General features: G+C 32.0%; 2 protein-coding genes and 1 pseudogene across 4 annotated transcripts; 1 reads left to right on the forward strand and 2 right to left on the reverse strand.

Moving 5' to 3' along the window:
• Positions 1–1,879: 1,879 nt before the first annotated feature.
• Positions 1,880–2,994, reverse strand: LOC104725021 (ethylene-responsive transcription factor 9 pseudogene; annotated as a pseudogene). The gene has a single exon (XR_015571228.1). The product of XR_015571228.1 is annotated as an ethylene-responsive transcription factor 9 pseudogene (transcript).
• Positions 2,995–8,262: 5,268 nt separating this feature from the next.
• Positions 8,263–10,724, forward strand: LOC104725022 (nuclear cap-binding protein subunit 2). 2 transcript variants are annotated; one of them, XM_010443614.3, is made up of 9 exons: positions 8,263–8,399; positions 8,554–8,590; positions 8,896–9,119; positions 9,218–9,356; positions 9,443–9,476; positions 9,627–9,737; positions 10,069–10,128; positions 10,213–10,319; positions 10,428–10,724. In XM_010443614.3, exons 2-9 carry the CDS (start codon positions 8,573–8,575, stop codon positions 10,500–10,502), a joined length of 768 nt encoding a protein of 255 aa, XP_010441916.1. In that variant the 5' UTR covers positions 8,263–8,399; positions 8,554–8,572; the 3' UTR covers positions 10,503–10,724. The 2 variants fall into 2 exon arrangements, with proteins under 2 accessions (XP_010441916.1, XP_010441917.1); XM_010443615.3 differs by having other exon boundaries at positions 8,292–8,395.
• Positions 10,725–10,945: 221 nt separating this feature from the next.
• Positions 10,946–13,282, reverse strand: LOC104725023 (transcription activator GLK2). Its single transcript, XM_010443617.3, has 5 exons — positions 12,635–13,282; positions 12,250–12,390; positions 11,712–12,047; positions 11,380–11,469; positions 10,946–11,290 (listed from the first exon to the last, which is right to left on the reverse strand). Exons 1-5 carry the CDS (start codon positions 13,085–13,087, stop codon positions 11,144–11,146), a joined length of 1,167 nt encoding a protein of 388 aa, XP_010441919.2. The 5' UTR covers positions 13,088–13,282; the 3' UTR covers positions 10,946–11,143.
• Positions 13,283–17,357: the final 4,075 nt, after the last annotated feature.

Raw genomic sequence — 17,357 nt, forward strand, 5'->3', positions numbered from 1 at the left:
AAATGTCATAAGTTTATTGTTATTAATATATGTAAATTCACTTCATTCATTCCTCTTTTTTCTTACGTCCATGCATTTTCGAAGATACTAACAAGTCAATCTTGAGGTAATGCCAAATACGAAGTCAAGTGTGAAAGCTTAAGATTGGTGTTAAAATGTCGTAAGGTTGTAAACCGTCAGAGAGTTTACGAACGTTACGAAAATGACTTAATAACGCCTTGACTTGATTAGCTACTCAATAAATTACTAACATTCAAAACATTAAGACAACAACGACGCACGCAAGGCTCGTGAGCAGACCAAACACGCGGCGAGACATCGCTGGGAGATGTTTCATTTCAGGCAATGGGCTAAACAAATCGGATGAACGTACGCGCGAGGCGGTGAGATCACGTGGTCTATGTGTGGACGGTGAGTAACACGTAATATCGAAGTGCGTGGAGGGAAGACTAAATACTCTCCGCAGAATCTGCCGACTAAAAAAAATTGTAGGACCCGAACATATCTGCTTACCGGACCTTAATATGAGTCCCACCCCCACTTCGGCGACTTATCCAATGCAACCAATAGGGTTTTTTTTTTGTTTCTGTTTTGGTCCTTATCATAGAAAATAATCTCATAATTAGAAAAAAAAAGTGTATTAAAGTTCATGAAATAAAGATGGGATTGACTTTAAGGTTTTTGTTTTTTTGATCTTTGATCCTTCTCTGGTTCCTTTTGTAAATTTTTATTATAGGTTTTGGCTGTTGTTTATGTTCTTCTAGTAGTTCTAGTTTCCGGAGATATATTTCCTACCGATTTAAGTTTCCCTTATTTCGGTTTAGTTTAGGTGATTTCTATATTTTCACTTTTTTTGTATTGAATAGATTGTAATCTGTTCAGTTATAATATAAAATCAAATGACAAAAAAGAAAAAACTTTAAAGTTTTTGTTAACAACGAAAGGTTGGAGAAATATATGCATTTTGATAGTATAACACCGGTACTGTAGATATACTGTATTATCAAAATCCTTAGTTACACAAAACAAATTTTGTAATAATAAGACCAAAAAAAATTGTAATAAGAAGGAAGTTTTTGACCAATCATCATCTTTTGTGTTTTCCCAAATCTGGTGATTTATTCCAATATACTTTACAGCATTTGTGTTAATTTTAAAGTGAAATGTCTACACTAATTCTTTTTTATTTTTCGCCAATGTCTACACTAATCTACAGTATACAAATATGAAAGTAATTTATAGATAAACTAGACCGAACCATAAGCCCACTCTACCAACAATATTTTTAAAAATAGGAACAAAACAGATGAGAAGAGAAGACGCGCCTGGTGGACGGCGAAGGCACACGTGCTACCCACCTGACACTCATGCCATCATCCCCCATCTACACGATACTCGAAGATTGGACTCATGATGCTACCACTCTACTTTCCAATTTCTTTATTTCTTTTTAAATTTCCTAATTTACTACAGTCATTTCTTCTTTTGAACCTTTTTTGTTCTTTTCTTTTCACGATTTTTTTTTTCCAACTTCTTTTCACGATTTTTTTTCCAACTTCTTTTCACGATTCTATAATGAAAAAGACAGCTTAATAATGATCTTTTCAATTTTCACGTCTAATTTATAAACATACTCCCCCATGAATGAAACAAGTATAATGGAAAAAAAAACATTAATGAAAACGACAACTACTTTTTGTATTATGATGATCTGAATTTTTGTACTCCCCTCTGTAAACTAATTTGTTTGATGTTGACAGACCATATAAATGTTCGAATTTTTTGTTGGTTTCATATTCCACAGCCATTTAATGGACTCATATCTACTACCTATTTAATACATCAACTAACCATCATGTCATTTTATAACATCAACAAACAAAAAAAAGGAGATATTTGATTAATAATTACATCTACATAATTAGAGGAACCATAGTCTAAAGAGAAACTAAAAACAAAAAGAGATTTCTAAAAACATGTCCTCTTACTTAGCCAAAAATATAGGACATTTTTCTTTTTTTTTTCCTCATCTACTAAACACAAAAAGAAGATCAAAATATTAATTATTTTCCGGGAACGTTAACAAAACATATTACGATCCAAAAAAAAAAAAAAAAATCTAAACGTCCACAACCGGTGGAGCTAGGTTAAGATCCAGGTTTAGTTCTCTTCTCGGTGCAACTTTCACGGTTTCCCGAATACCAATACTCAGCTCGATATTAACCGGATCAAACCGAACCGGATAAGCCCGAGAAAGCTCCGCTCTCAACGCAGCAGCTCTTGACGGATCGAAGAAGAACCCGGCTGCAGCGTAACCGTCGACGACATTACGTTCCCTTTGACATGCAAACGGGAATCTCTGACGCGTCATCTCACGCGCCGCTGTACGGTTGACGTAAGAACCGTTATCTCCTCCGTCGTTAACCATAGTACTAGCAGAAGACTCGCCGGGAAGAGGGAAATTAGTTTTCGCTTTCGAGCCGCGAAACTCTCTTGCGGCAGTGTCGTAAGCTCTAGCGGCTTCTTCCGCCGTGTCGAACGTACCGAGCCAAACGCGTGTTTTCTTACCCGGGTCACGGATCTCAGCCGCGTATCTTCCCCACGGACGCTTCCTCACACCTCTGAAATGCACATCCTTCCTCGTCGTCAACGTTATCTTCGCGGCGGCGTTACTACTACCATTCACCTGTTTTGGAGCCATTGCTAGTTTGCTACTACAAAAGAGAGATGTGTTCTTTGTTTATTATATGAAGAAGTGACGTTGTGTTTTAGTTTATGAAAGAGAAAGGATTTAGAGAGAAAGAGAGAGAGAGGAGAGAGAGGGTCAACGAGGGTTTGACTGAAAAGCGCCGCCCAAAAAACAGACAATGTGAGTGGTTTTTAATGTTTCTTTATTGTTGTGACGGCTTTTTGCCTTAACGTCCCGTTACTGCGGCGTGACTTTGCGTAATTTTGATTGCTTTACTTCACGCTCTCCTTCATTAATGTACGTGACTCCCACGCTCTTCTCTCAAGGCATTTACATTACTTAATAGAGATTTTGCAAGCCTTTGTTAATTACGCACCAGTCACCACTCACCAATATGAATAGTGTATGTTCAGCAGTTTAGATAATAGCATAATATTCAAATCTATAGTACGTGATGTGTATATATATATAGTATGGATACATTTTTTTTTTTATCAAAAGTATGGATACATTTAATAAGAATCCGTTTTGCTATCAACTCGGTTATATGACACAACATATTGCAAAAAGATATGGATTTTTTCCTTAAATACATGATATTATTATAATAGAGGAATTTCTCAAAATACCATACTTTTAATTTTTTTTCTCTAAAAATATCACACTTTAGTTTATTTTCAAAAAATATCACAAAAATCTACTTTTTTCTAGACCACCACACACACAAAAATTTGATTTAAAAAACGCAAATTTTATTTTTTTATGTTTGAGTTGGCAGTTTTAGATTTAGAATATAGCTTTTACGGAGTATGGTTTAGTTTTTAAGATTTAGGATTTAGTTTAAAATATTGAAACTTTAGTTTAATTTTTTGGTATTTTTGAAAAAAAAATCATTTTAGTAGTATTTTTGGAAAATAAAGCTAAAAGTAGTATTTTTGGAAAAAAAATCTCAATTTAGTGATATTTACGAGAATTGTCCATTATAATATTGAATTATAAGAGTACACAATTTTATTTATTTTTGTAGATTGCCATTGGTTTTCGGTTTTATGAAATTAACAACAATCAATTTTATTGATGAACATTGTGGTGTAACAACTCTAAAACAATTTACAACTAGTTTCTTTTTAGGATTATGTTTCTATTTCGATATAAGTGCCAGTTTCTAGTTTTTAATGTAAAATTTTGGTATAAATTTCTAATTTAATCTCAAATTCGTAGAAAAAATCAAAAGTCACTTTGAATTTATAGGATATGATCGAATTTTGTTAATCTATATTAACATTTTTGCAGCAATTTTGGCAAACAAGACTTGAAGTTGGAGCATATTTACCAACAATGTCATTATCACTAAATATATTAGATTTATAATTTACGATTAATTAAATTAATGTATAAGGTTTCCATTTTTGTTAAAAATTATTCTCCCCCTAATCCCGACTGTCCAAAACAGTCGGACCAAGTTGTGTTCATTCCAACAATAATTTGTACCAAATCTAGAGAATATGTCTTATATTTTCTATAATTTATTTATGCAATAAATATTGAATAATTTGATTGATTTAAAGTTTGCTATATTTTCTAAATTTAAAGTTTGCTCACATTAACGCGTATAATTTGATTGGCTGGTGAAGTGGAGAGATTTCTCAATTTATAATTTGACTGAAGTTAGTTTGATTCATTTATCTACGCTACCTACTGATGATTTCTTTAGACAACATGAATTATGTATGTTTGTGTCATTTTTTGTGCTAAAAAATTGTTGGGTATAGACGTATGTGTGTGTGTATCCACTGTTATTTTGTGAGCTTTTTTTTGGTGAAGCTCTGTGTTGGTATCGCAACAGGTTATAGTTATAAAAAACTTTTTTTATTTTTTCTCTCGATATGGTGAAATCGAGATAAGGATTTGTGCCATGCCAAGATCACCAAGTTGTTAGGATTTGGGATCGAGAGAGTGGGTAAACCGAGTGTATGTAAGTTTGAGATTTTTGGCTATATAGAATCACATAATTAGGGGTTTTAAAGGTGTTTTCTTTCTTTTTTTCTTGGCAGGATTGTTGTTGGAATCAAGTGCGAAGGTGGGATTGTAATGGTTTGATGCTTCTTCTTTTATATTACCTTTGATTGTTTTGTTTTTAATCTTACTTTGTTAATGATAGATCATCCAACACCCTTGTAAAGGGATACCTAGATTCTGGAAAAGAGAATTTATGATCTAATGAGATTGAAGAAATACGGAATCGAACCACCGCTCATAGAAAAGCTTGACTACATCCTACGATTGAAGAAAAAAAGAGGTGAAGAGACCATTGAGCATGAAGCTAAGCAAAGAAGAACGTGAGGTATTAACTTTTTTTGGATTAATTAACCTGCAAAATCTTTATAAGTTGTCTTCACTATACTTAGCTCCTTTATATTGGAAAAAGGTCCATCATGTGCACAACAAAATATGGTGAACTGCACCCTACCACTCCTCAATGATTGAATAAAAGAGCGACTTAATGTACAGAAGATAGAACAATTTAATCACCTAGACTTAAAACTGGTTTAAGAATCAAAACTTCAAATATGCAAGAAGGTTTGAAATTAAAAGTAACAGAGTTTACTTCCAAAAGTATTTCGCCTAAGATCACGCAAAAGAGTAACAGGATCTTTAGGAGGATACTAAATGAAAACATGACAAAAGCAATCCAGCAAATCTGTGAAATTAAGAAAATATAAAGGAAATCTGTAAGACCACGAGAATTCCATACACTTGGATATAACAAGTCAAAGTAATAAAAGTCTTAAACTTGCATTGTACAAAAATCAGCAAATTTGAGCACTACTAGAGCAATTTGCTGGACTTGAAAAAAAAAAATAGCAAGATACTTTCCAGTTCTAGATGGATAAAAAAATTATTAATGGCGGGTATGAATTTTGGTCAGTAGTAATATAAATTTAAAATCTCACTAATTCCATGTTACAATATGAGCAAATCATCGTTTATTCCAGAATGAAAATTAGCACGTTACACGGAATTAATTAAGTTGATTAAATTACAATTTTGTGAAAAATATATTATTTTGCAATATACAACAGATTAAGTTTAAAATTAACAATCAAATACAAAATCATAATTTTAAAATTAAACAAAACAAACAAAATTAACACATAAACAGAACTATTTTTCTTGTGCAAAGTACATAAATATAACTTAAATTTTATTTTTTTAAATTAGAAAAAATTATCCCGCGATGTACCGCGGGTTAAAATCTAGTATGTGTGACAAATGATACCATGATCTTAGAAGTGTCGTGATCTTAGAACTTTCTATTTAACCATATCCTAACTCATTCCATTATATTTATATGACTTGCAAGCTCTTAATTTTTTTTTTCTTTAAATTTAAAATGATATTAAAAAATGAGCATTTTTAAAATATCTCCATTTAATGTGAAATTTTGACGTAATACTGTTTTTCTTGGTAGATTGAACAATTTATACTCATTTTAAAAATTCAAATTATGGCATATGCTGGAAACATCTATATTTTGTTGTACTAATGATGTGATGATTTTTTTGTTTCACAAAAATAGAATCAAACAAAGATGAGAGGTAAAGTATAGATATAAAATCTTATTTGTTCAACTTGATTGGTTATTAATTATTTCTTTAAATTAATACATTATTTTGGTTTTGCGAAAGTAATTAGATTGAAGAGAATAGTATTTTGGAAATTTTATTCCGCAATTTGATGTAATTTTTGATTATGTACTTTTGTAATATTACAAAACGGATGATTTTTTTTTTGAGAAAACCAACATTTTTTAATAAGAGATACATGTTAAGTTTGCTTAAGATATTCAAATTATGTGGTAATCCACATAGTTTTTTATATTTTATTTGGTAATTTCTATTAAAAAAAACTGAACTTGAACCTCTTGACTCCCTCTTTCAATACAATTTAATTATATTTTTCATTATAAGAATCCGAATTTTAGTACTACGCATTTTATCTTAATACATATTAGATAATTTTGATATCAAAAATAATATTTGCATTATATCTAATATGTGTATCTTAGTTTAGTACTAAATAAACTAAAAACATATGCACTTACGATGTACAAACTCAATGATGGATATATTCACATAAATATTTGTGGATGTGATACAAACCTTTTATTAAAGCGAACCAAGCATCGTCACAAAATATGCGCCACAATATGTATTCATTACGATATGATATGTAGGCTCTTTCAACTTCATCAAGTGCCAGTTCATAATATTTGAAGACTGTTATTCTTCTTTTCCTTCTAATGTTTTTAAGCAATGAAGTTATAAATATAATTTAAGATATCGCAAATATTTTTAGACTTTTTGATTTTTCCTTAAAAAAACCTGTTACTAATCGTAATTGAGCTTGATTATATATCAAATATTTATTTCATAATCTTATGATTGCAAAATTGGTTGAGACTGCAACATTATCAATAACATCTAACTAAACTAAATCCAAATGCATGCTTATTGTTTTTTACTTTTCATCACCATATTAATACTCTTGAAGAATTTTGAATTTTCGATACTCTTTCCTATCACAAAAACTCTTGTTCACCCACCTTTTTTTTGCGTATGGTACATGATAGCCATCATATATACGCAAAAGAAGTCATTGAACTAGACAAAGTGAATGACATATATGATGTATGTAACGAGTATAAATTTTACCAATTAATAAAATCGCGAGTGCATAGTTTCACCACAATAATATTTTAGGGATCAAATTGACAAAGAACAAGTAAATTACATGAATGATTATATAGATTAAATTAGAATAACAAATGAGTCACATTTAGTCAAAAATAGCTATGTTTAATAGTTATGTTTTTAAGAAAAAATAAAATTCAAAAATAAATTGAGTCTAGTAGCATTAGCTTTCATATAAAATACAAAAAAAAAAATCATATAACTTTGCACATTCATTTTGTTTTTAAGATTGGGTCTAGTAGCATCTAGATTGCATTTGAATATGCATATCGAGGTTGATGATTAGAATATCTTGAGAAGTTTAAAATTAGGATTGAATCTAATCTCCTAATCTCATTTATTTGTTAATTAAACATCTCAAAAAAAAAATGAAAAATCAACAAATGTTTGGAACTTTGTTGATTTGTTAATTAAACATCTCAATAACTCATGATTGTTGTTTGAATTTCTAAATCCTTTAATTCTACCAACCAATAAACCTTCCTTAGAATGAGTCCTCTTTTGAAAAAAAAAAGAAAAAAAAGAATGAGTCCTCTATCCTTTATTTTAATATTTTTCCAGTTTTAATTGATTGTTGTGTGATGCATTTTATTGATAATACTATAGTTTACAAAATCTTGAGAGTATCGAAAACAAGAAAGGATTTACTCTTGTTTTTTTAACAAAAGAAAATAAAGTTATGGTTTAGAATTCAACTTCTATTTTAAAAAGAAGTCAAAACTGAAATAATCGAAACCAAACCAGGGGAAATATTTGATTATTGGCAAACAGATAATTGTGAACCGAAACCAAACCAAACCAAACCAAATATTTGATTTTGTCATAAAGCGAAATTGTGAATTTATTGCAAAGGTTCTGTAACCGCGGATACTCGAGTCGCCGGAGTGTTCTGCTTCTCTATCACTTCTTCTTTTTCGTTTAGAAAAAATTAGGGTTTTTTTTAGGAAGACGAGTAAGTAAGTGCCTCTCCGTTTTGATTTTTTTCCGCTCACCTTCTTCTTCTTCTTCTTCTTTTCACTGCGCATAACCTAATTCGAGCTATATCACCTCTCTCTCTCTCTCTCTCTCTCTCTCTCTCTCTCTCTCTCTCTCTCTCTCTCTTCATCGCAGATTCACTTCTCGAGAGGCGATGGCTTCTTTGTTCAAGGTACACAAAGTTTAGATTTTATGTCTGAACCTGTTTCTTGGTTTTGCCTTTCGTAGCATAGAAACTCGAGATTCGTAGTGAATTGAGTATCTGGGTTGTCTGGAATCTGATGGGTTTTGAAGCGATTCGAAGAGTTGTGAAACCCAAATCGACTAATTCGTGTCTAGGGTTTGGTCTTTAACTTCGATTTGTTTTGAACTGAACTCGTTTCTTCGTGCATTAAGCCACTCCTAAGGATTCGTTTTGCATATTTAGCGATTGGGTTTATGTCAAGTTCTTCATATTTGGGTGTTCTTGGGTAACAGGAGCAAGCTAAGCTCTCGGCTTATCGAGATAGGAGATTCTCAGGAACACAAGAGGAGTTCGATGAGGCGCTAAGGACATCTACGACTGTTTACATTGGCAATGTGTCTTTCTACACAACTGAAGAACAGCTTTACGAGCTTTTCTCTAGAGCAGGAGAGATTAAAAAGATCATCATGGGTTTGGACAAGAACACTAAGACTCCCTGTGGCTTTTGTTTCGTCCTGTAAGCTTTTGTTTTCAACATTGTTGCCTGTAATTTTCATGACAATATACTTTGTTTTTATCTGAGCTTACGTGTGTATGTGTTTGTTGTTATCTCAGGTTCTACTCGAGGGAGGATACTGAAGATGCAGTCAAATATGTAAGTGGGACTATTCTTGATGACCGGCCCATTCGTGTGGATTTTGACTGGGGATTCCAAGAAGGAAGACAATGGGGACGTGGTAGAAGTGGTGGCCAGGTATTTATCAGATGCATCCTCGCTGTAATATTCTGACTTCTTGTATATGGATTTAGATGTATTCATGTTTTTGAAATTTCATGCAGGTTCGAGATGAATACCGTACAGATTACGATCCTGATATCCTTTCAGTCCACATTGTTTTGCTTTCAAGTAGTTCTTGTTTAGTAAACCTGTTTTTGTAGTAGGAAAGCTTGAGCACAAAGTACATCTTGATTTCTCGGTAATGTTGCTGCCCATCCATGTGTTTTTTCTTTAACTCGTTGACACCTAGAGGTGGTTATGGAAAGTTAGTTCAGAAGGAACTTGAAGCACAAAGGCAGCTCGTAGATTACGGTACTGGCTCATTGGGATCTTATCCTCAAGCTGCGCCATCGAATTGTATGTCTTTTTTCTACTTTCAAATCTACTAGATCTTGTTCCTAGTTGCATGATCTCGCATTTGACTGTGGATAAATGGTGAACATGTAGAAGTGCCATGAATGTGAGTCGAAAGCTGTTTAACTTCGCATTGTAGTGCTCAGAAAATGATTCTTTATCGTTTACCGTTTTATCAATGCCCTTTGTGAGAGAGTTAAGATGTGGAAACAAATCATGAATCTTAGTGTAGAAGTAGGTTATTCAAGTCCATCATGTGAGAGAATCCATATATAGAGCCTGCATAACATTAAGTTCCTAAATGCTTTTTTGCATATGTGTATTAATCACGCAGATGGAAGGCGTGGTGGATATAATCAAGGAGGATCAAATCGCCAGGGAAGAGGAGGAGGAGGTATATTCAAATGAGCATAATGCTTAACAATAGTATAATGATGCTAGTCAGTTGCACAATTCAATGTTTTTAATGTTTTTGCAGACTACCATCGCAAACGTCAAAGAGACGATGATCGCTATGGACGTGACAACTCAAGAAGAAACACAGATCATGAGTCTAGGAGAGATACTGATCAGGACATGAGACCGGTAAGTGACACAACTTTATTCTTTTCCCCTAAATAAACTGTTTTGAGTAGATTTTGTATCTGATGCTAAAACAATGTCTTCTATGGGAATGTTGTATGATTGCAACAGGAGAAGAACCCACGATTCCGTGAGAGCGGTGACTCGGACGATGACGGTGACGATGATCGGAAGAGAAGATCTTAAAAACCAACTTTAGCAGTTACCAGTGTTGTTGTTGAAAGATCAATGTAATGTCTAGATTTATGAGTCTGAACTCAATTTGGGTTTTCTAGATGTTCATTACAACCTTTATTGAAGTTGGTTTCATCCACTACTCACTAGTAATGTCCTCCTGTATAACCTTCTCTACTTTTCATCAACGGAAAAATCATAACTATACTTTTGGGCCGAAGTAGCCAAGTGAAAGCCCATTGTACTGCTCACTAGTCACTCTAATCATATTGTATCAATCTGCCTCACCTTCTTCAGGCTTTATCGAATTGAGAATGAGTATAACAAGTTCATATTGTATCAATCTGCCTCACCTTCTTCAGGCGTTCTCTAATGGAGGAGTAGTAGAACAAGTTCACACATTTTGTCACCCATACATATTCACTGAGTAGAACAAGTCCATAAAAATTTCCAGATTCTACGGTCAAAGGTTTATATAACGATGAAATTGGACAACTAATACAAAGTTGCTTAACTTGGATACATGCAGTCATCATAAAGAGAAATACATATCAAGCAACTAAGGATTTTTAGTATTTTTCCTTGCAAAATATTACTTAGAAGATACCAAAAAATGAAGTTAACAGTTGAGATTTCGGCGAATTTTTTTTCTCTCAAGGAATAGGAGGAACATTAGTAACTCCCTGAAGTTGCAACTCCACCATGACGCCATCAACTGACGGCGGTTTCAGCCCTAGAGGAAGCGGCAGCCACGGCTTTGCTATGACGTCTCCAATAGCGGCGTCTATGCTCTCATTCGACTGCACCGTCAAGTAATGAAAGATAGTTTTATCAAAATGAACAAAGTTATTCAAAAACTTTTTGTTATAATCATGTCATAACCACTCACGGGATGAATGTCGATGAAAGGATTAGTGGGTCCTAATGGTCTTGTGGGAACACCAATGCTTGAATGATTCGATGATGCCATACCATATCCCTACACATACATCAAAAAAAAAAATCTAATTGAAACACTATACAATAATATGTTTTTATATGATTACCAATCTACTTGAAACCGCGATTTAGTATACTAAAAGCAAGTGGTGTACAAATACTAGCTTTTTGAAGTTTCATGATTTTTCAACAAAAGTGATATAGTTATGTCATTTCAATTATATATTTTGAAGATTTAACCTTACAACTAACTGAAATAAATATATCAAATGAATTATTTACCTGTGGATATAGTGGTTGTTGGGGCCAGTACGGCGGATGACCTGGCCAAGATGACGGAGCAGCCGCAATCGCCGGAATCGGATACGTCCGATGAGCAGAGGCCGGAGTACTAGGCTTGTGTTTAGGCCATGTAGGATGACCCCACACATGCAAAGGCCTGAAGTGGCCATGATGCATTGGTGCCACGTGTGGAGGATAGCCTAAGGCAGGAGCCGTCCACGGCTTCTTCCCTCCTCCACCAACTCCGGGAACTGCCACCGTCGCATGCCTCCGGAGATTCCAGCTTGCAGCTTCTGCTTCACGCGCTAGCAAATGCTTTCGATGTGACCTATATTTCTATCGTTACAAGAAAAATACAATACACATTAATTTTGTTACACAAATCTGAGTTGGCTTTGTATTTTACTTGTCTTTTCTTATAAAAATTTAAGCAATTTTTGGTTAAATAATTAATTAATAAGAGCTATATAATGTCAATTAGTAAGAACTTTAAGTATAATTATAATTTTAATTAGGACTATCTAGAAGTTTAAAGTACCTGAAGATGGCTAGCAACGTTGTGACGAGTGAGAGATTTGACGTTCATAATTTCCAAAATCCTAGACGGCACCGCCTTGTCTACCCCTAATTGCTCCACCGCTTGAACAAATTTCCGGTGTAACTCCGGCATCCAATCAACCTTGATTTTTACGGAACACATAATATATAACTTACTCAAATAGTGGAAAAAAGAAATTTTTCATTAGAAATAAAACAATTAAATAGTTCAAATAAACACAAACAGTTTGTGACAAAACTTGTATAGTCCTACACCAAACTTGGTTTCGTCCGAGATGTACTCCGGTTATTTAAGGTCGGTGATTTTTTTTTTACCATTAAGAAAACAGTAAGTTAAACATGAATAGTTAGGAAATAAATCACACCTTAGGTTTCTTCTTGATATCGTTATCATCGGATGAACAATCCTTATTTTTCTTCGCTTTACGTTTGCCTCTACGCACCGTTTTGTCCCTAACACCACCGTCGCCACCACCATCACCACGCTCTTGCTTACACACACCACCACCTCCTCTCTCCGATGTCTCCGACGCCGTCGAAGTGTTACCCTCCATTTCTTGCTCCTCATCTCTTCCGCTACCGGAATATTCCCCAAGAATCTCCGAGTCAATCTCCAAATCCGGCAACACATCGTCTCCATCGAAACCAATGAAAAGATCGTCGTAGTAATCGATCCCTTCAAGAAGATCGTCGGAGAAATCTCCCACGGTCGTGAAGTCCGGCAAGTCTTCCGTCGTAAAATCTGCAAAATCTGCCGCCATGTAAGCGTCCTTGGTGCAGTTGTTTCCGATGAGTGGAGTTTGAGACACAGTTAACATCGATTCGTTTCAAGATTGAAAAAAAAGATTCGATGATTTAGAGAGAACAAGACTGATGCAGTGAAAGTAGCATATGAGTATATATATAGATAAAGAAGATAGACGTGTGTGTGTGTGTGTGTATCAGTGTATGTGTGTGTTTGTATTAGATATAGATAGTTCCAAGGTTTATTAAAATCTTTTTATGCCGTATATATGTGTTGGTGGATACTGACGTGAATAATATAATAAGTTGTGGTTGAGAGATAGGAGAGAGAGATTTTTAAGTTTTTTTCTCCTTTTTTTCTTTCCTAAAGTTAATATTTACTTCTAGAAAAAAATACACATTCATTCAATAGTCAATACCATATTTATATTATTATAGATTTATTATTAACAGTTTCCTTCAATACGTATTTACAATTAAGGGAGAAAAACACACTCAAATATAGGAAATGACATATACTATATATATCTTTCTATTTCTATGTACAAACTAGTGAAATTTTTCCCTTTTTTGGTTTCCCAAAAATAAATGGGATAATATTTTCCACTATTTTTAAAAAATATTTACAGGTAATGAAAATTTTGAATAGGAATTATGTAAATCATATGGTATTTTCAAGAAGAGTGATTTTGAAGTATTTTGGATGATATATCAATTTTTATAAAACTATCATACTCCCTTCTTTTTCAATTAGTTTTTTAGAAGTTAATTTTTGTTTCAAATTAGTTGTCGTTTTATTTGAAAAACTTTAAACGACAGCTAATTTTAAACAAAAAAGTAAGATTGATATTTTTGGGAGCATAGTTATAATAAATTTGACTTAAAAGATGCAATTAGATTTTATTTCAAAAGTTTACTCCCAAATATATAAACAGAATAAAACTTTATGAAAATAATGGCTAACAAAAAGTAAAGCGTATGATCTGATCGAATGATTTGTTCATGATATTAATGTTGATACGAATATTTTTGGACTGATTTAGATCTTGAAATATGTCGTTTATAGCATTTGTCATCTTTTGGAAATTAATTAATGAAATCCTAAATCACACATTTACTCAAACTGTTTTTCTCGACAAAAATATTTTATTTATTTTCTTTTTAAAATTTTATATTCATAAAGCACATATTATAAAGATTGATATTTTTGGGAGCATAGTTATAACAAATTTGACTTAAGGACGCAATTAGATTTTGTTTCAAAAGTTTACTCCCAAATATATAAACAGAATAAAACTTTATGAAAATAACGGCCAACAAAAAGTAAAGCGTATGATCGGATCAAATGATTTGTTCATGATATTAATATTGATACGAATATATTTTGGACTGATTTGGATCTTGAAATATGTCATTTACAGCATTTGTCGTCTTTCAAAAATTAATTAATGAAACCCTAAACGGCACATTTACTCAAACCGTTTTTCTCGACAAAAAATATTTTATTTATTTTCTTTTAAAAAATTTATATTCATAAAGCACATATCATAAAGATTGATATTTTTGGGAGCATAGTTATAATAAATTTGACTTAAGAGACGCAATTAAATTTTGTTTCAAAAGTTTACTTCCAAATATATAAACAGAATAAAACTTTATGAAAATAACGGCCAACAAAAAGTAAAACATATGATCGGATCGAATGATTTGTTAATGATATTAATATTGATACGGATATATTTTGGAATGATTTGGATCTTGAAATATGTCGTTTATAGCATTTGTCGTCTTTCGGAAATTAATTAATGAAACCCTAAATGGCACATTTACTCAAACCGTTTTTCTCGACAAAAATATTGTATTTATTTTCTTTTTAAAATTTTATATTCATAAAGCACATATCATAAAGATTGATATTTTTGGGAGCGTAGTTATAATAAATTTGACTTAAGAGACGCAATTAGATTTTATTTCAAAAGTTTACTCCCAAATATATAAATAGAATAAAACTTATGAAAATAACGACCAACAAAAAGTAAAGCGTATGATCGGATCGAATGATTTGTTTCATGATATTAATATTGATACGGATATATTTTGGACTGATTTGGATCTTGAAATATATCGTTTATAGCATTTGTCGTCTTTCGGAAATTAATTAATGAAACCCTAAATGGCACAGTTACTCAAACCGTTTTTCTTGACAAAAATATTCTAATTATTTTCTTTTTAAAATTTTATATTCATAAAGCACATATAAAAAAATTATTAATTAGACAAAAGCTATCTCTCATGAGTCCATCAATAACTCAATTACTATTTGTTGATGGCTAATGTGAATGTATAGGGTTTATAGAAACAATTCGGGACAAGTAACTAATCTAATATATCCGTCCTTTTGAGTTAGGAACATGTATTCTTTACTGTTTGGATGGAAAAACATACTTTGGACAAGTATTTCTAGGGCTTTGAATGGATGTTGCGGTTAGTTTGAAATTTATCATCGTTTCAGTCGACTCTATTTTTGAGGCGGATAACAAACTGAAGATTTAATTTATTTTATTATAAAATTGATCCGCATTAAATTTTTTTACAGTATTATTCTGCACCATAAATAGTAAATAAAAAATGTTTGGGCTGTATATGATTTTGTCCGTTCAAACCGTTGTAATCATTCTAACAGTAATTTGATAGGCATATAAATTTTAAAATAGTTCAAATTTCAGAGTTTCTTCATTAATAAATTACTTTTTTTTTACAAAATAATGTCATTTTTGACATATTCACACTAATTAAATAACTATGTAAAATTTTATAAAGTTAAAAATTTTCTAATTAAATTAAAGATACTCCATAAGTTTTTTTCTAATAATCCACACTTGTTTATACTGCATAATCCAATCTCGAAGTTGGTGAAACACTAATTGTTATAACTTATATAACCCTTTGACCAAAAAGTGGAAGTTAAAGTCTTGTTTTGGTATATGTTTTTAAATTAAGTTTAGTGGATGTGTAAACCAAAAAGCTTAACAATTTATACTACCTTTGTCAAAGCAATGATGCTACTTGGCGTCAATGGCGTTGTTTTCCATATTTACGTTTTATCCATATGTGCATGTGCAAATGCAACAAACTATTGGCGTTACAAATTTTAAAATAGACGATGCTACTTGGCGTTAGAAACATTGTTTACTACATTTTTTTCTGGCATTAATGTTATTAAGTGACTCTTGCAGTTTGTTCACTTATCACAAGGGTACGTTACGACTTGCAACGTAACGTCTTTTTAAGTAAAGTTTAATAGGATTACATTAAGAGGACATTGGTATGTATGTCTATGTAATTTCACATTTGATTCATTAAAAAATAGTTAAACTAAATAAATGGTTCTAAATATTACAGAAGAAACTCAGTAGTCACTTATACGAATACTGAGAATTTTGTGCTTATAGTATAGTTAACATTTTAATTGTCTTTGGTATTATATAGTTTTGCTGTATATGATTTACGCTTCTATTTGAAAAAAATATTAGAGTGCATATTGTATATTATATTTGTGGTGAGATCTCAACCACATCTTTATTTTCTTTATTTTTTATTAACTAATTTCATATATGTATATATATATATATATATATATATTATATTATTTTGAAATGAATAACAGTGCAACGGGGCTGGCTACATTTTGTTATTTTTCATATATTACATTATTATTTTATTGCTATGTGGACTCCAATTATTTTGAGAGTTCTAATATGTGAAAATGTCATATCATATGCTTACTCTTCACCAAACGACATCATTTTCGTTTATTTTGTTGGAGGTTTTTACATATTTTTCGTTTTCATATGTGAAATGTTAATATACATATTGTTTTGTTTATACAAAAAAAGCAGCAAAATGTAAAAGAAAGTCTTCCACAAAGAGAGGTATATTATTGAAAAGAAAAAAAATTGAAATATATGTAAAAAAAGAAATGAATGATATGCACAGATTTATACAAAACAAAAAAAAAACAAAATATGATGGAGACGAGACGTCGAGACAAGTGGGGGCGTCGAAATTGACCTTCTCGTGAGCCACATTTGGATAATGCTTCCTTTTAATCTCTTTCTCTTCCCATCTCATTCAATCTACATGTTTTGATTAATTACTATTGAGATATGAATTGAATTATGTCAAAGAGATTGACTTTGAAGCATAAGATTACAATTATATATGTCGTCATATAAGCAAGTAACATACATGTAGCCATGTAGGTACCGTACATGTTAAAACATTTCAACTAATAAGCTGCTCGTACTAATCAAATTGGTTATTCATATAAGGAAGACAAAGTCA

This window comes from Camelina sativa, chromosome 11 (assembly GCF_030686135.1).
Source record: "Camelina sativa cultivar CO46 ecotype springtype chromosome 11, ASM3068613v1".
NCBI classification, from domain to species: Eukaryota; Viridiplantae; Streptophyta; class Magnoliopsida; order Brassicales; family Brassicaceae; genus Camelina; species Camelina sativa.

Coding starts and splice junctions, on each gene's coding strand:
- LOC104725023 (XM_010443617.3), bottom strand. CDS start 13,087: ATGTTAACTGTGTCTCAAACTCCACTCATCGGAAACAACTGCACCAAG. Junction 12,048..12,249: donor ACGTTGCTAGCCATCTTCAG/GTACTTTAAACT, acceptor TTGTAACGATAG/AAATATAGGTCACATCGAAA. Junction 11,291..11,379: donor CTTTCATCGACATTCATCCC/GTGAGTGGTTAT, acceptor TTGACGGTGCAG/TCGAATGAGAGCATAGACGC.
- LOC104725022 (XM_010443614.3), top strand. Junction 9,738..10,068: donor TCAAGCTGCGCCATCGAATT/GTATGTCTTTTT, acceptor TTAATCACGCAG/ATGGAAGGCGTGGTGGATAT. Junction 10,129..10,212: donor CCAGGGAAGAGGAGGAGGAG/GTATATTCAAAT, acceptor ATGTTTTTGCAG/ACTACCATCGCAAACGTCAA.